The sequence below is a fragment of the Trichosurus vulpecula genome, chromosome 1 (assembly GCF_011100635.1).
Source record: "Trichosurus vulpecula isolate mTriVul1 chromosome 1, mTriVul1.pri, whole genome shotgun sequence".
Lineage (NCBI taxonomy): Eukaryota > Metazoa > Chordata > Mammalia > Diprotodontia > Phalangeridae > Trichosurus > Trichosurus vulpecula.
Genome location: NC_050573.1, coordinates 567,726,769 through 567,748,018, shown reverse-complemented (window position 1 = coordinate 567,748,018; position 21,250 = coordinate 567,726,769). Strand labels below are relative to the sequence as shown.

Genomic DNA, 21,250 nt, shown 5'->3' with positions numbered 1-21,250 from the left:
GATCTCATGAAGGAATTTATGATAAAAAGAAAAGATGGTCTGGTCACATGGCAAGTGTAAGGGCTAACATATGGACAGCCAGCAAGAATATTCCACTGGTACCAGGGATTGTGATCTGCATCATTAAAGGGAACTCCTGAACTGAGGAGAACATAGATTTCCTCTTTCACCTTTAATACCACATTCAATAAATGACCAGTTGGGACCAGCAAAGGTGACTGTGTGAGAGGAAACAGTAGAGTTCAACTCTCTCACTTTACTCTAGTATGATTGAAGAGGAGCACCAGAGGATGCAGTAATTGATGAACATCACTTAATTAAGCAAAATGGGCTCTTAGCACTCAGTTCAACCAAGTGCCCTTGAAGAGTTTGGCCTTTGTTTCCTTGATTAGATTGGGAGTCCTTGGTGCCTGCTTGCCTCAGGGGAGGGCCTAGTTTACACATGAGTTTGAGTGACATGTTTGGGACATCAGAGGCTTTTAGACCACATGGGTTTGTCGCCTCTTTGTCACGATTCTAGGTCACGTGGGTGAATTGCATGTGTGACTCACCCTTGACCCTGAAAAAGATATAAAACCAGGGGTTGGCATTCTCTTTTTTGGAGCTCTTACCCACAGCTGTGGTGGTGTGCGTGACTCTGGGCCAGTCCTTGTTATGAGCTCCCAGGCTGAACCTAGATGTTGGTAACTGTGAATCTATATTTGGTCTGTCTGTCGATGTTTGTAATTTGTTTGTATTTGCTCCGAAGTTCAGAGTGCTGGCTTTTTCCCCTGAACTAAGTAAATGGTATTTGTATGCTGAATTAAAGTTAACTTGTCAAGTCCTTTACGTTGCTTTCCTTACTAAAGCAGATCAAAAGAACCTGGGCTTTTGCAGTGTGCTGGTAGCGCGTTTGTTGCTGGGCTTGTGTTGGTCTTTCACCCCCCACAACAGCTGCTAGCCGGATTTTTGAAACATTAATGTGCACAAGAAAATAACTATATAAAAATGGAGGAAGAGATGGGATAGTATGTGTCACTTGAATCTCACTTTCATCTAAACTGGACAAAGAAATGTAGAACACGGACAAAAACACACACATTCAAGAATTATCTGTAGAGCTGTATTCAGCTGAAGAGAGAAACAAAAAGGAACTGAAAGAAGAGAGAGGAAGGAATAAAGAGAAGGTAGGTTCAGGAAGGGATCGGCCAAACAAATTCTATCCTCACTGAGGAGGAAAGAAAAAAGGGTGAGAATTTGTGATCTGAGTCATGGCAAGGGGAAGAGAAGGGCAGAGGAACACAAGTGAATTGCACCACATATAGACTACTAGACACGCTCCCTATCTCTTACCAGCCTCTTCTTCTTGGTAAAGAGAGGAAAAGGTATTAAAAGGAAAGGATAAAGGGAACATGCAATTAATTAACAGTTATACCCATGAATGTGAAAAGGATGAACTCCCCCATGAAATGGAAAAGGAGAACAGAGTAGATTAGAAAGCAGAGTCCAACAATACCTTGTTTACCAGAAACACATTTGAAATAATGATTTTCACAGAGTTAAAATAATGGACTGTAGCAAAATCTTTGATGCTTCAGATTAATTAAAAAAGCAAGTATAGCAATTATGACTTTAGACAAGGCAACAATAAAATAGACTTGATTAAAAGAGATACAGGGAAGCTACATTATGCCTAAAGGCAACATAAAATGAATTAATATGAATTCTTAATATACATATGCAACAAATGGCATAGCATCATGGTACTTAAAGGAAAAGTTGGTCAAATTGCAGGGAGAAATGTACGGCCAAACTATAATAGTTGGGGATCTTGAAATGTCCCCTTTCAGACATCAATAAATATTAGAAAAAATAAATAAGAAATAAGTAAAGGATCTGAATAGATCTCTAGAAACATTAGATACAATAGCTCTTTGGTGATTACGGAATAGGAATAGGAAAGGGTATACATATTTCTAAGGTGTGTGTGGTACCTTTATAAAAACTGGCCATATATAGTTGGACATAAAAACCTTAAAAACAAATGCAGGGAAGCAGAAATATTTAATACATCCATTACTGAATACAAGGTGTCCCTAAAGTCTGGACACATGTGCAAAATGAATATTTTGAAATATTTGGAATATTAATAGACCTAAGCCCCCTTGACTTCTTTTTCTGGGGTATGCTAAAGGAGAAGGTGTACTCAATGAAAATCACAGATGCAACACCCTTGATTGAATGCGTAAAGAGTGAATGTAGTAAAATTGCCAGCAATGTGGAGTTATTGCATCGAATTCATGTGAATCTTGCAAAGAACATCAACCTTTGTATCACAAATGATGGAAATCATATTGAAGATGTTATTTGTATATTCAGCTAAATAAAATGTTGGAAATTTCATTCATTTCATTTCTTGAAAATATGCATTTTTGCCTATGTGTCCAGACTTTAGGAACACCGTGTATCATGCAATGAAGTTATAGAAGAAAAGATTTAAACTTAAATGGAGACCAAATGATTTAATATTAAAGAATTGTTAGTGAAAGAATAAATCATTAAAAACTAGAAAATTCATAACAACGAGTCAACATACCAAGTTTCCTCAACTGTAAAATTGGGACAGTAATAGCACCTAACTTTCAGGGTTGATTTGCAGATAAAATAATATATGTAAAGCACTATATAAATTCTAGCTATTATTATTATTAGCCTAAGTCCTTTAAAGAAAATGAATATCTCTAAAACTTATGAGAATGAATGAATACATAAAGTATTTTAAAGTGCTTGCTGTGTGCAAAGCATGAAGGCAAGTTCTGGGGATACAAATGAAAAAGTAAAACAGTCTCTGCTCTCAAGGAGCTCACATTCCTTGAAAAGAACACATATATGAACATTTCAGCTCTGAATCAGATGGAAAGGTCCTCGGTTCTTTCTAACGATAAAGTCATATCAGTTTCTGATTTTGAACCATTTGACAGTCAAAGACTTTGGTGGCAAAAGCTTTCTTTTATAGTACTTCAATAGCTATGGATGTAGCACCAGCAGAGGGAGGAGGAGGAAAGAAGCAATAAAAAGATCCTACAGCATAAATTTAAGCACAGAACTTCAAACTGAGATTTCAAAAAGGACCTTCCCCTTCCTCGCCACACACACACAAGACCGCTTCCTTGTGGGGATACTTTTTTCAATTTAGGTGATATTTCAGTGCTTGAATGATATTCATACTTATGGCCAAATCCTTTGATTTCAGAAGGTGCCAAAAATGTTTTTTATTTTACTTTGATTATTAGATATAGGCTCATTAAGGCATGAATTCATGCCACCTGCTTTGCCTACCTCTGGGCGATTCATTTCCACAAGCAAAGATTTATTAAGCACCAAATTACGTGAGAGGCAATATGCTAGGCACTGAGTGACAATAAACATTTTTTTCTCTCAAAGGACAAAAATCTGGGGTGTTTAAGATTTTAGGAAGCTGTAGGCTTGTTTGTTTTTGCAGCACTCACATTTGTCTGTAATTTTTAATATCTGTAATTTTTAGTCTGTATGTATAACACAAGGTGGAGTGTGATAGGTAAGGGCAAAACCTATTCAAATAGTGTGAAGACTATCAATTTTTCTGTTATCAAATTTGTATGAGTATATAGATAAGACCACCAATGAAACCATTTACTTCCTCAAACTGGTCATTTTGCCATCACTGGAATGGACAGGAAATCAGAAGGTTTAATAATCATAATAATAGCGTCCCTGAGTATATCTTAATTCTCTCTGTGCTTGGGATTTTAGAGTTGTTTTAAAATATTTTTCAAAAAACCCAACATTTTTTGGCTTTCAGTTCTTTCAAAAGCTATTATCAACATTCCAGGCAAGAATCCCATTCCTGGCTCTGCCAGTCATTCACCTTGACACTTTGGACATATCACCTCTCTATTTCCTTATCTAGAATACGGCATTAATACTTGGTAAGCTGTAACCTACCAGTCAGTGGGCTGTACCAAGAAACAGCAGGGAAGGGCCATCAATAAGAGTGAAAGACAGACTTTGTTGGGCCCTAAATTACCTCCTCATAGTAAGTCAGTCACCACAATGTACATGTTTACATATTTAGGTCCTTGTCCTTGTAGGAGGAGTTTTTATGCATCCTAAAAGGCCCGAGCCTGGAATGCTTAGTTTCCCTCGACTCCATCTGACAGCATCTTTCTCTTGTTTAAAAGGTCAGATCAGGTGCGATGGAATCCTCCCCAATTCCCTAGGTAAAAATATCCTCTCTTTCCTCAACTTATGCTAGAGCATTTTGTATGGAATTCTCTTTTGCCCTCGTTACACTCTGCCTACTTGTGTATTTGCCTGGGTACATGTCCTATCTTTTCCTAGTAGACAATAAGCTCTTGTGAAGGCCCATGCAGTGATTGATGAGTCCATGCCTGGAACCTCTCTATCAAGAGAAATCCTGCCCTTCTTGCTCACTATCCATTACTGGCTTATTCTGCAACCTGGCCCACCTTCATACCAGCCACCTGACCTCTTAGGGACCTAACTTAACCTATTCCTTAGTGATAAGCACACTCCCGCCACATCATAACTGCCCTATGCCAATAATCCCAGCTGTTGTGTACAAATCCCGTTCCCCTTCACCTGCTGCCTATTTCCTTGTTCCCCTCCCCCTCAATCTGATGTCCCCAATGTCCCACTAAAGATCTATCTACTTGTGTAGGCCAAGCTAATATAATAAACACCAATTAAATAATTGAAGTGCCACCTCAAATCCATCAGGCTGGCAAAGTTGACAAAAAAGGAAAATAAACGCTGGAGGGGCTATAGGAAGACAGGTATATTAATGCGTTATTGATGGAGTTGTGAACTGGTCTAGCCATTCTACAAAGAAAACCAGGAATTATGCTACAGAAAGCTATTAAACTGTACATACCCTTTGACCCAGTAATGCTCCTATTACATTGAGACTCTAAAGAGAGCAAAGGAGGAAAAGGATCCATGCATACAAAACTATTTAAAGTCGCTCTTTTTGTGATGACAAAGAATTGAAAACTGAAGGGGTGCCCACAAATTGGGGAATGCATGAATAAGTTAGGGTATATAAATGTGATTGAATATTGTTGTGTTGTAGGAAAAGGTGTAGGGGATGGTTTCAGAGAAACCTGGCAAGACATATGAAATGATGCAGAGTGAAGTGAGGAGAGTACAATTTATAAAATAACAATGTTGTAAAGACAAACACTGTTGAAAGTGCTTGCGACTGATCAGTGAAGGACTCATGATAGAGAGGTAGTGGACTCAGAATGCTGCTTGAGACATGGAGCGGGGGTAGTTGGACATGGTCAGTATTGGAATTTGTTTTGCTTGACTATACATGTTTGTAATAGGGGTTTTATTTAGTTTGCTTTCTCAGTTGGGGGAAGGAGGGAAAGAATGAAGGTCTTCAGAAAAACAATAAAATTTAATTTTAAAAATTAATTTAAAAATATTTACTGGGAAAAAATATTTATTGGAATGCCTGTTTCCTAAGTACCAAAGTTGCTTTCTTCTTAAACCTTTTCGTTTCTCATCCCTTCCATTTTATTGTACTCATTGAGACCTGCTCCCTTTCTGATGACACAGCTTCCCTGGCCACCCTTTCTAGAACTTGTTACACTTTCACTCCTACCCCACAGCACTCATTAGTTGTGATGGGTGGAGGGAGGTTTGAAATACTCCTTAATCCCTATGGCCATTCCCAGGTTCTCCCTCTACCACCATCGTTCAATAACCTTTTACTCTTTGAGGTTCATTCAATCCGTATTTATCACTCAGACAAGATTCTGGTAGCGCTTTACCAGCCTCCAGGACAGTCTCCTTTCTTCCTCATTGAGTCCAATACCTGATTCAGACTTTCTCTCCTCCCTAGCTCCTGCCTTCACACTAGGGGCCTTCGACACACATATTGATACTTCCATAAACATCTTAACCTCCCAGTTTCTCAACTTACTCATTTCCCATGACCTGCTCCTCAGTTACACAGTGAGATAGTTGTTCTCTTGATCTTGCCTACAGTATTCCAGTTCCATGTTCAATAACTCTGAAGTCATGCCATCTTTTTCATTGTCTTACATTCTCTAACCTTGTTCTTTGTCCTCACCATGACCTCTGCCCCTTAGTTCTTTTCCAGGTCATTATTCCTTCATAGGTTATACTGTCTTCCATTCTCCATCTCAACTTCTGCTTAACCAATTCAACTCTATATTATCCTTATCTCTCCAATACTTGCACCCTTATCCTGTCACCAGTCTTGCTCTGCCAAGCCCAACCTCACACCATTGCTTCCTTTGCTACTTCATTCACATACTACTGAATGAAACTGGAAAAAAAATTAGTTTTAAGACAGAAAATATTTTTGCCTTTCTTTGTATTCTTTGTGCATTACATATAGTAGGTACTTAATAAATACTTTTTAACATGATGACTAGAAATGTTTTTCATCCTCTGCTTAGGATAGGGTTTTATGCATAGCTGAGACTTAAGAAATATTTATTGAACTGAACTGACATGAGTTCAGTGCCTCAGTCATAAAACTAACTGATCTCCACTACTTTTTTTTCCTACTTTTTGCTGCCCAGTTAATTTGGGGTTTACTGGCTAGGTTCCTTCCTTCCTGCCTTCCTCTCTCTCTCTCTCTCTCTCTCTCTCTCTCTCTCTGTCTCTCTCTCTCTTTCTTTTCTCAAAGACCAAACCTTAAACCCATCTCACTCAGGAGCCCATAGATTGGACCACAATAGGTCCCTGCCCAAGCACCACTTAATGGCTATATTTTGGGCTGTCCTGGCTCAGAGTGAACATCCATAGTAACTGCTTCTCTTTTGAACCACAACCCTGAGGGTCTTCCCCTCCCAGTTTGATTTTTTTTTCAATTCAAGAGACCATCCCTTGACTCACTTCTTTAAGAGGCCTATTCACTGAATGGGCCTTACCTCACTCAAAGTGAGAACCTGAAACGGCCTTAGCCTAAAAGGGCCAAGGTCTCCCAATGCATCCTGGGCCATCTCCAGTCATCCTGTTGAATATCTGGCCACTGGACACAGATGGCTCTAGAGGAGAAAGTGAGGCTGGTGACCTTGCACAGCCCTCCTTCACCCAAATCAAAGTCTGCAAGTCATGTCATCATCTTCCTGATGTCATGGTCTTCTTAAAAAACAAAGGAGAAACACAACAACAACTTTTTGGTAAATAGTTCAGTTCAGCCAACAAATCTCTGTTAAAGCTTTTGACAAAATACAACACTCATTCTTTATTACAAACACTAGAAAGCGTAGGAATAAATGGAGATTTCCTTAAAATGACAAGTAGTATCTTATCTAAAACCATCAGCAAACATTATCTACAATGGGGATAAGGTAGAAGCCTTTCCAGTAAGACCAGGGGTTAGGCAAGAATGCCCATTCTCATCACTACTATTCATGATTATTCTAGGAATGCTAGTTATCGCAATAAGACAAGAAAAAGAAATTGAAGGAATTAGAATAGGCAATGATGAAAGAAAACTCAGTCTTTGCAGATGATATCATGGTATACTTAGAGAATCAACTAAAAAGCTAGTTGAAATAATAAATACCTTCAGCAAAGCTACAGGACACAAAATAAACCCACATAAATCATTAGCATTTCTATATGTTACCAACATAATCCAATAGAAAGAGATAGAAAAAGAAATTCCATTTAAAATAACTGTAGATAATATAAAGTATGTGGGAGTCTCCACTACTTTTTTTTTCCTACTTTCCTACAAACCCAAGAACTACATGAATACAATTAGAAAACACAAATAAATCCAGATCTAAACAACTGGAGGAATATTAATTGCTCATGGATAGGCCAAGCTAATATAGTAAAGATGACAATTCTATCTAATTTATGTATTAGAATTTTTATAGATCGAGAAGAAACAGTAGCATGATTCATCTGGAAGAACAAAAGTTCAAGAATATCAAGGGAATCAATGAAAAAAAAACGTGAAAGAAGATAGCTTAGCAGTACCAGATACAAACTGTATTACAAAGCAGTAATCATCAAAAAATCTGGCTAAGAAATATACTGGTAGACCAGTGGAATAGATTAAGTATACGTACACAATAGTAAATGACCATAGTAATCTAATGCTTAACAAATTCAAAGATCCAAGATTTAGGGGGGAAAATCACTATTTGACAAAAATTGCTGGGAAGACTAGAAAATAGTTTGATAGAAACTAGGCAAAAACATCATCTCACACTGTATACCAAAATAAGGTTAAAATGGGTATGTGATTTAGATATTATGGTGATATTATAAGTAAACTAAGAGAGCATGGAATATTTTATCAGATTTATGGATAAGGAAAGAATTTATGACCAAGCAAGAGAGAGGGAACACTACAGGATATCATTCATTCATTCATTCATTCAATGGGTGATTTCGATTACATCAAATTAAAAGGTTTTTGCACAAACAAAATTAATGTAGCCAAGATTAAAAGGAAAACGGGAAACTGGAGGAAAATTTTACAGCAAGTTTCTCTGATAGAGGCCTTATTTCTAAAATATACAAAGAACTGTATCAAAATTTATAAGAATAGGAGTCATTCTCTAATTTTTAAGTGGACAAAGGATATGAACAGGCAGTTTTCAGAAGAAGAAATCAAAGTTATCAATACTCACATGAAAAAATGCTCTAAATCACTATTGAATCGAGAAATGTAAATTAAAACTCTTGAGTATCACCTCATACCTATCAGATTGGCTAATAGGATAGAAAAGGAAAATGACAAATGTTGGAGGGGATGTGGTAAAATAGGGACACTAATATGGCGTTGCTGGAATTGTGAACTGGTCCAGTAATTCCGTAAAGCAGGTAGGAACTATACTCAAAGGGCTCCAGAACTGTGCATACTGGGGGCAGCTAGGTGGCACAGTGAGTAGAGCACCAGCCCTGGAGTCAGGAGGACCTGAGTTCAAATCCGGTCTCAGACACTTGATATATTTACTACCTGTGTGACCTTGGGCAAGTCACTTAACCCCAATTGCCTTGCCTTACACCCTCCAAAAAAGAAAAAAAAGCTGTGCATACCCTTTGACCCAGCAATACCACTACTAGGTCTGTCAAGTTTGCTATGGCATTGAAGATGCCAGAGTCATCAACTGCATACTGGTCCATTGCCAGTCATCTTGAATTTTGTCCTGCTAACGGACTTTAATGATTCAGGAAGGGATAGTGAGGCTGATGACTTTGCACAACTCTGCCTCACTTAAATCCAATTCATGCATGAGTCAAGACGTCACCCATGATGTCATTAGTCCTCCTCAAAAATGGACAAACAACAAGCCCAAAGAGATCAAAGAAATAAGAAAAGGACCTGTATGTACAAAAGTATTCATAGAGTTCTTTTTGTGATGGCAAAGTATTGGAAATCGAACGGATGCCAATCAACCGGGGAATGATTGAACAAGTCGTGGTATATGATTGTGATGGAATGCTATTGTGGTTTTAGAACTGACAAGCAAGATGCTTTCCGAAAAACCTGGAAAGACTTACATGAAATGATGCAAAGTGAAATGAGCAGAACCAGGAGAACTTTGTACACAGTAACAGCAACAGTGTTTGATGATCAACTTTGATAGACTTAGCTATTCTCAGCAATACAATAATGCAAGACAATTCTGAAGGACTTATGGTGAAAAATACAATCCACCTCCAGAAAAAGAACTAAAGGAATCTAAATGCATGCTTTTTAAACTTTCTTTTTTATTCTTGTTTTTGTTTTTTGTGTTTTTTTGGTCTGCATTATCTTTTGCAACATGGTTAATATGAAACTATTTTGCATGACTGCACATGTATAATCTAGGAGGCAGTTTGATGGCTCAGTGGATAGATAGAGTACTGGGCTTGGAGTTAGGAAGACCTGAGTTCAAATCCAGCCTCAAGCACTTAATAGTTATGTGACCCTGGGCAAATCACTTAACCTCTGTTTGCCTTAACCCACTGGAGAAGGAAATGGCAAACCACTCCAGTATCTTCGCCAAGAAAACCCCAAGGACAATATAATCAGTGTAGTCACAAAGAGCTGGAAACGACTAAACACCACCACCACTACCATATGTATATTCTATATACATATATATATATGCTTACTCAAGGATGGGGGAGGGAGGGTAGGGTTGGAGAGATATGAAACTCAAATTTTTTTTCTAAAAAGAATGTTAAAATTTGTTTACATGTAATTTAGAAAAAATAAAAATTGAATGTTTTTTTTTATTTTTACTGGACAGTACTTTATTGCTGAATCCCATATCCTATTTGCAATCATACAGCATCATTGACTTTTATTTCAGATAGAAACTCGGGGGTCATTGTAATGCCATTCAATTTCTTAAATGCAATCCATCCGGCTTTCATACTTCCATTCATTTCTGGACCCAGTTCATTGCCCAAATCTGTTTTGATTTGCCCTGTTTTATTTTGCTTTCCCCTGTTGATGGGCTTAAAACTTAGTTTTGAGTTGTTAAGGATATTACTTTTTTTTAAATTTAATTTATTTAATATATTTAGTTTTCACCATTGATTTTCACAAGAGTTTGAATTGCAAATTTTCTCCCCATTTCTACCCTTCCACCCCACTCCAAGATGGCGTATATTCTGGTTGCCCTGTTCCCCAGTCAGCCCTCCCTTCTGTCACCCCACTACCCTCCCATCCCCTTTTCCCTTCCTTTCTTGTAGGGCAAGATAAATTTCTATGCCCCATTGCCTGTGTATCTTATTTTCTAGTTGCATGCAAAAACTTTTTTTTGTTGTTTTTGAACATCTGTTTTTAAAATTTTGAGTTCCAAATTCCCTCCCCTCTTCCCTTCCCACCCACCCTCCCTAAGAAGTCAAGCAATTCAACATAGGCCACATGCGTATCATTATGTATAACCCTTCCACAATACTCATGTTGTGAAAGACTAACTATATTTTGCTCCTTCCTAACCTATCCCCCTTTATCCAATTTTCTTCCTTGACCCTGTCCCCTTTCGAAAGTGTTTGTTTTTGATTACCTCCTCCCCCTGTCTGCCCTCCCTTCTGTCGTCCCCCGTTTTTTGTCTTCTTCCTCCTTCTTTCCTGTGGGGTAAGATACCCAATTGAGTGTGTATGGTATTCCCTCCTCAGGTCAAATCTGATGAGGGCAAGATTCACCCATTCCCCCTCACCTGCCTTCTCTTCTCTTCCTGAAGAACTGCTTTTTCTTGCCACTTTTATACGAGATAATTTGCCCCATTCTATCTCTCCCTTTCTCCCTCTTTCAATATATTCTTCTCTCATCCCTTAATTTGATTTTATTTCTTTTAGATATCATCCCTTCATCTTCAACTCCCCCTGTGCCCCTCTCCCTCTCTCTCTCTCTATCTCTCTCTCTCTCTCTCTCTCTCTCTCAATATATATATATATATATGTGTGTGTGTGTGTGTGTACACATACATATATAGTACATACATATATGTACACATACATAGATATAGATATAGATATAGGTGTGTGTGTGTGTGTACACATACATATATACATACAGACACACACATACACATATATATATACATACACACACATATATATACACACACACACACACCTATATCTATATCTATATCTATATCTATATCTATATCTATATCTATATCATCTATATATGCATATTCCCTTCAGCTACCCTAATACTGAGGTCTCATGAATCATACACATCATCTTTCCATGTAGGAATGTAAACAAAACAGTTCAACTTTAGTAAGTCCCCTGCAATTTCTTTTTCTTGTTCTTTTTCTTGATTACCTTTTCATGCTTCTCTTGATTCTTGTGTTTCAAAGTCAAATTTTCTATTCAGATCTGGTCTTTTCACTGAGAAAGCTTGAACATCCTCTATTTTATTGAAAATCCATATTTTGCCTTGGAACATGATACTCAGTTTCGCTGGGTAGGTGATTCTAGGTTTTAATCGTAGCTCCATTGACCTCTGGAATATCGCATTCCAAGCCCTTCAATCTCTTAATGTAGAAGCTGCCAGATCTTGGGTTATTCTGATTGGGTTTCCACAATACTCAAATTGTTTCTTTCTGGCTGCTTGCAGTATTTTCTCCTTGATCTGGGAGCTCTGGAATTTGGCAACAATATTTCTCGGAGTTTTCTTTTTGGGATCTATTTGAGGAGGCGATCAGTGGATTCTTTCAATTTCTATTTTGCCCTGTGGCTCTAGAATATCAGGGCAGTTCTCCTGGATAATTTCTTGAAAGCTGATATCTAGGCTCTTTTTTTGATCATGGCTTTCAGGTAGTCCAATAATTTTTAAATGATCTCTCCTGGATCTATTTTCCAGGTCAGTGCTTTTTCTAATGAGATATTTCACATTGTCTTCCACTTTTTCATTCCTTTGGTTCTGTTTTATGATATCTTGATTTCTCATCAAGTCACTAGCTTCCACTTGCTCCAATCTAATTTTTAAGGTAGTATTTTCTTCAGTGGTCTTTTGGACCTCCTTTTCCATTTGGCAAATTCTGCCTTTCAAGGCATTCTTCTCCTCATTGGCTTTTTGGAGCTCTTTTGCCATTTGAGTTAGTCATTTTTTAAGGTGTTGTTTTCTTCAGTGTATTTTTCAGTATTTTTCTGGGTCTCCTTTAGCAAGTCATTGACTTGTTTTTCATGGTTTTCTTGCATCCTTCTCATTTCTCTTCCCAATTTTTCCTCTCACTTGCTTTTTTCCTTCTCTAACTTGCTTCTCCAAATCCTTTTTGAGCTCTTCCATGGCCTGAGACCAGTTCATGTTTTTCTTGGAGGCTTTTGATGTAGGCTCTTTGACTTTGTTGACTTTTTTCTGGCTGTATGTTTTGGTCTTCTTTGTCATCAAAGAAAGATTCCAAAGTCTGAGACTGCATCTGGGTGCATTTTCGCTGCCTGGCCATGTTCCCAGCCAACTTACTTCACCCTTGAGTTTTTCAATGGGGTATGACTGCTTGTAGAGTAAAAAGTACTATGTTCTAAGCTTGGGGGGATGCACTGCTGATTTCAGAGCTATTACAGCCAGCTCTGCCAAACCAGCACTCCTCCTTCCCCAAGAACCCCCAACCTGGACTGGACTTAGATCGTCAGCAGGCTCTGCACTCCTGCTCTGATCCACCACTTAATTCCTCCCACCAGGTGGGCCTGGGACTGGAAGTAACTACAGCTGTAGTTCTGTAGGTGCCCCACCTCCGCTGCCCCCAGGGTGGTGGTTGAACCTCGAACTCTATCACCCTGTCCCCAGCAGCTTTTCCCACTAACCTTCTCTGTTGTGTTTGGTGTTTGTGGGTTGAGAAGTCTGGCAACTGCCACAGCTCACTGATTCAGGGCACTAGGGCCTGCTCCGCCCAGCTCCTGGTCTGGTTGTCTGCTTGGTCCGTGCGGCCCACGCTGGGCTTGCTCTGCTCCACTCCGCTCCCAGCTCCATGCGCGAAAGACCTCACCCAGCAACCATCCAGGCTGTCCTGGGCTGGAGCCCTGCTTCCTTCTGCTATTTTGTGGGTTCCGCAGTTCTAGAATTGGTTCAGAGCCATTTTTATAGGTTTTTGGAGGGACTTGGCGGGGAGCTCACACTAGTCCCTGCTTTCCAGCTGCTATCTTGGCTCCACCCCCTTGTTGTGGATCTAAAAATTAAATGTTAAAAATAACATATCTCTTATAAGTTGTTATCACTCTGCTATGTATCCTCTGCTATGCTTAGCACTGTGGGAGATACAAAAGAAATATGTCTAGTTTCTGTTCTCGAGGAATCTAGTCTAATTATTGAGATGACTAAGATATACAGATAATTAGGCAACAATGAAATATTAAAAGTTATGTATTTAAAACCATTTCAAAGAAGCAGAGTTTAGTGTGGTCTAAAATAGATAGGAAGAGCTGTGTGGAGGAAATCAAGGGCTCGGATAAGTACTTTCTGATTTAGAATGGTTTTTTAACAAAAATGATCAGGTACCTTTTCCCTATTTTCTTTTAGTAAGACAATTAGGAGCTCGTTGCTGATTTCATTAAGGCTAACAGGTGAAAAGGGTTTTTCACAGAAGTGCTTTTAAAGAATATCTGATTAATTTTTTAAAAAGTATACTTGTGTCTGTAAATTGAAGATGACAATGGTTTCACTCTGAATGAAATAGGCTGTTGGGCTAAGGTAAATAATGAAACACCTTAAAATTTTTATTTGTTGTGGTTCTTGCACAATTGCCTCCTTTAACTGGTTGAGTTGGAACATTGAATAAGTGATTGTGTGGTTATACAGGGGGCTCCTTAGCAGTTATTTGTAGTTGCTAGTAAAGCTTTATCAAAAATGAATGTAGCTTCAAGATAATTTATCAATAGACATGTTAATGGGTCTGCTTTGTTTTTTCTGCAGGATTTTCTTCATATGCTGCTGGAAGATATTTCAGAAGAAAAACGGTAAGTGGAAATGGAGGTGGGGGTGGGAGCAGCTTGAATTAGCTTTTTAAACAGGGTGCTTCTAGGCTTATCCACTCATCCATCTTCCATACTTTGGCTTATGACTATATGTGGTAGATATGCTGGGCTATGGTATGTAGCTTTGAATTCTATCACATCACAATTTCCAAATGTTTAAAATGATAAATAGCCTAATGAGCCACACAAAAAAGCAGCCTACAACCTCTTACAAGAATGGGTGCAAGATACAGCATGAAAGATATTGTGGAAGATAAGTATGACTGGAAAAGGAGGTAGGCCAGTCATTTAAAGTTAAAAATGAGAGATAAAAGTTGGACAGCCACAGTGACAAATTGTTACCTCTAAGATCCTAAAAGAACAAGAAGATTTCAGCCATATTGGTTAGATCATATATGGAGGTTTAATGAACAAGGATCACACAAAGCAAGACAGTAGGGGGTGAGGGTGTTATCAGGATATGCAGCAGGGTATCACTGCTTTAGTGTTTTCTAGCCTATTTCACCTGTGGTTGTATTTTATTTCACTTTAATTTTTTACAATATTTTCTTTTTCTCCAATTACATATTAAAACAATTTTTAAGCATTTTTTAAAGTTTTGAGTTCCAAATTCTATCCCTCCCTGCCCCTCCTCCCTGAGTAAGCAATCATTGCAATCCAATATAGGTTATACATGTGCAATCATGTACAATATTTCCATATTGCTCATTTTGTACAAGAAGACTTGATTAAAAAATGAATGAAAGTGAAAAATAGCATGCTTCAGTCTGTATCCAGACAATATCAGTTCTTTCTCTGGAGGCAGATAGCATGCCTCATCATGAGTCCTTTGGAATTGTCTTGGATTTGCTGAATATTGCTGAGAATAGCTAAGTCATTCACAATTCTTCATCATACAGTATTGCTGTTACTGTGTACAATATTCTCCTGGTTCTGCTTACTGCACTTTGCATCAGTTCATGTAAGTCTTTCTAGGTTTTTCTGAAGTCATCATGCTTGTGATTTCTTATAGCACAATAACATTCCATCCCAATCATATACCACAGCTTGTTCAGCCATTCCCCACTTGATGAGTATCCCCTCGATTTCCAATTCTCATCCATATGGTTGTATTTTATATGGAAGGAATCTTATGTTATCTTTACTATTTTCCACAAGGGGAAAATCAAGGAGTCAGTGGATAGAATACTCAGCCTGGAGTCAGGAAGACCTGACTTCAAATCCAGCCTCTTAATAGCTGTATGACCTCAGGCAAGTCATTTTGCCACTGGGTGCCTCAGTGTGAAATGGAGATGATGATATCACCTGCCTCCCAGGGTAGTTGTGAGGATCAAATGAGATAACATTTGTAAAGCATAGAATACAATACCTACTCTGCCTACCTTCCTTCCTTCCTGCCTGCCTGCCTCCCTCCCTCCCTTCCTTCCTTCGTTCCTGCCTGCCTTCCTGCCTTCCTTCTTCAATAAGCGATAAACAGGGTGAAAGTCAAAGAGTACAAGGGATCACTTACACTACATGCCCCAAGGATGGTGATATAAATCCACATATTGCGTTCACCTTCTCCAGTTTTCACATACTTCAACTCAAGGATTATAGGACTGCAGAAATTTGTTTTCACTTTTCAGAAGGAAAAACTTAAGTTCCCTTGTCTCCAAGTGAAATTATATTAAACATAGAACTCAAGATGTGCAGTGTTTAAATAAACCCCTAGGAGAAAAAATAATGCCTGGGCAGTTTTTTTTTTTTCTGGAAACTAGTCAAAGTGAATCTTCATTGGGTTCTGTCATGCTGACTGGGCTGGAATGAAAACTCCTCCAAGAAATTGCCACAATTCTTGAGTTGTAAGGATCATGAAATGGAAAGAAGTGGCTTTTCTTTCTACCTTATTTATTTTATCCTGCAAAAGAGCTTTTTAAGGATAAAGGACACTCTTGAAAACTGCAGAATTAGTGCTATGAATGCCTACCACCTAGTTTAAGTGCCATCGGTGGGAAGGTGTTATACATTGAGATTTCTCATTTCCCCAATCAAAATCAGTACTACATTTCATACAACAGACAGTTCAACCCGGTTCTTCAGATAACTTAAGTTCTAACCCAAAGGGCATTATACAAGCCTACTGCTTAGAGACCAATCTTTTCTACCAGACAGCAAATGAAAACACCAGAGATGAGACCTACCTAAAGAAAAGAGGGTGTCATGTACTCCAGAAGTGCAAACCCCTGGAAAACAAAGTTCTTAACTTGGGGATCATGAACTTATCTTTTGATAATTATCTTTAAATAACATTGTCTTCTTTTTAAGTCCTATTTTGTTTTATACATTTAAAAACATGATTCTGAGAAGGCGCACCCATGGGCTTCACCAAACTGTCAAAGGGGTCTGTGATACACACACCAAAAAAGATTAAGAATGCCTAATTAAGTAGAAATGGTTTCATTGTTTTCAACTACTTATAAGATCACAAAGAAGGAAAGGAAAGGTAGTTTAACAACATTGATCTCCCAACTTAGTTCCATTTTTGCACGTATTACTGTATCTCTCCAAGTTCTCCTTTTGCACAGTTTTAACTGTTAGGAAGTTTTTCCATATATGGATCTGAAATCTCCCTTTCTTTTATCTTCCACCCCTTGCGGCTACTTGTGCCCTCAGGGGCCAAGCAGAACGCGTCTGAACCTACACATGACAATCCTTGACATATTAGGAGACAGTTGCTACCACTACCCGTCAAGAAGTGCTAGATGGCACACTTGAGTCTGAGAGACCAGAGTTCAAATTTGGCCTCAGACACTTAATAGCTATGTGACCTTGAACCTGTGTGTGCCTTAAAATAACTCCTAGAGTTGTTGTGAGGGTCAAATAAGATTTTTTAGATGCTTAGGACAGTGCCTGGCATATAGTAGGTGCTTAATAAGTGCTTATTTCCTTCCTTCACAAAATTTCTCTCCTCCAAGAGAAACATTCCTATCCCCATATGTGGCATAGTTTCTAGCCTCCTTTACCAACTTTTACATCTCCTTCCGTCTTCCTCTGGATAACTCTTGTCTGATAATGTGCCTAAAATGTGGGATCCAGAGTTGAATGCAGCACTTTAGATAAGGTCTGATACAGTCAGGATACAGAAGCCCTGTATTTGGTCTGGAACCAAATACAGTCAGGATACAGAAGCCCCGTATTTGGTCTGGAACCAAATACAGTCAAGGATACAGAAGCCCTGTATTTGGTCTGGAACCAAATTATTAGTAGCAGAATTTTGTTTCCAAATGTTAAAAGGAGGAAACTCTGACATAGTAAATCTTTGAGTTGAAATGTAAGAATGAATTTACCTTTCTTCCTCCCAACCCCAAAAGTGAAACTGTGCTTTAAAAACAAAGTTATTGGATTGCCAGATGCACTACAGCATTCTGTCCTAGATGCACAGCAGATCAAATCAATACGCAGACCGATACCCAAGTTTTTTATGTAACTGTTTCAATCATAGGTAATCCAAATTTGGCTTCTCACAGGAAGGTTTCTTTTAAATTGTCCTGGAAGCCTTCACTAAACGTTTCCCTCTCCTTTCACCCCACTCCCCAGCTGATGCGATTGATTCCCTCCTCCAATTTTTCTAAAGTACATTTTCTTTTGCCCCTATAACATCCTGTGTGATATACTTGCACATTGCATTCATATATTCTATTGTAAGCTCCTTGAGGGTCAGGGTTATCCATTTTTCATATTTTAGTTCAACAAACTTGGTATCGTTGTCAAACTTTGCTCATAGAGGTTAATTCAATTGAATTATTAGAGCTAAGCCACCATAGACAGGACAAAAGGAGATGGATGAAAAGATGTAATGATCACTTAACAGCTGAATGATGGCCTTTTATTCTGTGTATTGAGCTTAGGCCTCATCTTTTTTTTTAATTTAAATTTATTTATTTAACATATTTGGTTTTCAGCATTGATTTTCACAACATTTTGAATTACAAATTTTCTCCCCATTTCTACCCTCCCCGCCCACTCCAAGATGGCTTATATTCTGGTTGCCCTGTTCCCCAGTCAGCCCTCCCCTCTATCACTGCCCTCCCCTCTCATCCACCTTTCCCTTCCTTTCTTGTAGGGCTAGATAAATTTCTACGCCCCATTGCCTGTGTATCTTATTTTTTAGTTGCATGCAAAACCTTTTTTTTTTTTGAACATCTGATTTTAAAACTTTGAGTTCCAAATTCTCTCCCCTCTTCCCTTCCCACCCACCCTCCCTAAGAAGTTGAGCAATTCAACCTAGGCCACACATGTATCATTATGTATAACCCTTCCACAATACTCATGTTGTGAAAGGCTAACTACATTTTGCTCCTTCCCAACCCATCCCGCTTTATTGAATTTTCTCCCTTGACCCTGTCCCCTTTCCAAAGTGTTTGTTTTGATTACCTCCACCCCCATCTGCCCTCCCCTCCATCATCCCCCCCTTTTATTTTTTTTTTAATCTTCCTCCCTCTTCTTTCCTGTGGGGTAAGATACCCAACTGAGTATGTATGGTATTCCCCCTCAGGCCAAATCTGATGAGAGCAAGGTTCACTCATTCCCCCCTCACCTGCCCTCTCCCCTCCTCCCATAGAACTGCTTCCTCTTGCCACCTTTACTTGAGATAATCCACCCCATTCTATCTCTCCCTATCTCCCTCTCTCAGTATGTTGCTCTCTCATCCCTTAATTTCATTTTATTTCTTTTAGATGTCTCCCCTTCATCTTCAACTCACCCTGTGTCTGCTCTCTCTCTTTTACATATATATATTTATATATATAAACACATATATATACATATACATACACATACATATATATACACATAGATATATACATACATACATACACATTCACCCATATATATATACATAAACATATATATATATGCATATTCCCTTCAACTACCCTAATACTGAGGTCTCATAAATCATACACATCATCTTTCCACGTAGGAATGTAAACAAAACAGTTCAACTTTAGTAAGTCCCTTGCAATTTCCGTTTCTTGATTACCTTTTCATGCTTCTCTTGATTCTTGTGTTTGAAAGTCAAGTTTTCTATTCAGTTCTGGTCTTTTCACTGAGAAAGCTTGAAAGTCCTCTATTTTACTGAAAATCCATATTTTGCCTCGGAACATGATACTCAGTTTTGCTGGGTAGGTGATTCTAGGTTTTAATCCTAGCTCCATTGACCTCCGGAATATCGCATTCCAAGCTTTCCAATCTCTTAATGTAGAAGCTGCCAGATCTTGGGTTATTCTGATTGGGTTTCCACAATACTCAAATTGTTTCTTTCTGGCAGCTTGCAGTATTTTCTCCTTGATCTGGGAGCTCTGGAATTTGGCAACAATATTCCTAGGAGATTTCTTTTTGGGATCTATTTGAGGAGGAGATCGATGGATTCTTTCAATTTCTATTTTGCCCTGTGGCTCTAGAATATCAGGGCAGTTCTCCTGGATAATTTCGTGAAAGATGGTATTTAGGCTCTTTTTTTGATCATGGCTTTCAGGTAGTCCAATAATTTTTAAATTATCTCTCCTGGATCTATTTTCCAGGTCAGTGGTTTTTCCAAGGAGATATTTCACATTGTCTTCCATTTTTTCATTCCTTTGGTTCTGTTTTATAATATCTTGATTTCTCATAAAGTCACTAGCTTCCACTTGCTCCAATCTAATTTTTAAAGTAGTATTTTCTTCAGTGGTCTTTTGGACCTCCTTTTCCATTTGGCTAATTCTGCCTTTCAAGGCATTCTTCTCCTCACTGGCTTTTTGGAGCTCTTTTGCCATTTGAGTTAGTCTGTTTTTTAAGGTGTTGTTTTCTTCAGTGTATTTTTCAGTATTTTTTTGGGTCTCCTTTAGCAAGTCATTGACTTGTTTTTCATGGTTTTCTCGCAACCTTCTCATTTCTCTTCCCAATTTTTCCTCTACTTCTCTAACTTGCTTTTCCAAATCCTTTTTGAGTTCTTCTATGGCCTGGGGCCAGTTCATGTTTTTCTTGGAGGCTTTTGTTGTAGGCTCTATGACTTTGTTGTCTTCTTTAGGCTGTATGTTTTGGTCTTCTTTGTCACCAAAGAAAGAATCCAAAGTCTGAGACTGAATCTGGGCGCGTTTTCGCTGCCTGGCCATGTTCCCAACCAACTAACTTGACCCTTGAGTTTTTCAGTGGGGTATGACTGCTTGTAGACTAATGAGTTCTATGTTCCACGTTTGGGGGGGAGGTGCCAGCTCTGTCAGACCCGCACTGCTCCTTCCCCAACCCCCAACCCGAACTGGGCTTAGATCTTCCGCAGGCTGTGCTCCCCTGCTCTGATCCGCCACTTAATTCCTCCCACCAGGTGGGCCTGGAGCTGGAAGTAACAACAGCTGTAGCTGCCCCACCTCCGCTGCCCCCGGGGCTGGAAGCCGAACCTCGAACTCCTTCTACTCCCACAGCTTTTCCCACTAACCTTCTCCGCAGTCTTTGGTGTTTGTGGGTCGAGGGGTCTGGTAACTGCCGCAGCTCACATATTCAGGGCGCTAGGGCCCCCTCCGCCCGGCTTCTGGTCTGGATGGTCCACGCCGCTCAGGGTGGGCTCTGCTCCACTCCGTGCCCAGCTCCCAGCTCCGTGTGGAATAAACTTCACTCAGAGACCATCCAGGCTGTCCTGGGCTGGAGCCCTGCTTCCGTCTGCTGTTCTGTGGGTTCTGCCATTCTAGAATTGGTTCAGAGCCATTTTTTATAGGTTTTTGGAGGGACTCGGGTACAGAGCTCACTCTAGTCCCTGCTTACCAGCCGCCATCTTGGC

The 21,250-nt window shown here is 39.1% G+C and overlaps 1 protein-coding gene across 1 annotated transcript in view; it reads left to right on the top strand.

Moving 5' to 3' along the window:
* Positions 1 to 21,250, top strand: part of LOC118834457 (aminopeptidase O (putative)) — a 542,097-nt gene that overhangs the window by 333,829 nt on the left and 187,018 nt on the right. Inside the window, exon 10 of the mRNA XM_036741906.1 lies at positions 14,399 to 14,442. Within this exon, the coding sequence (XP_036597801.1) occupies positions 14,399 to 14,442 (44 nt within the window). The remainder of the gene's footprint in view (positions 1 to 14,398; positions 14,443 to 21,250) is intronic.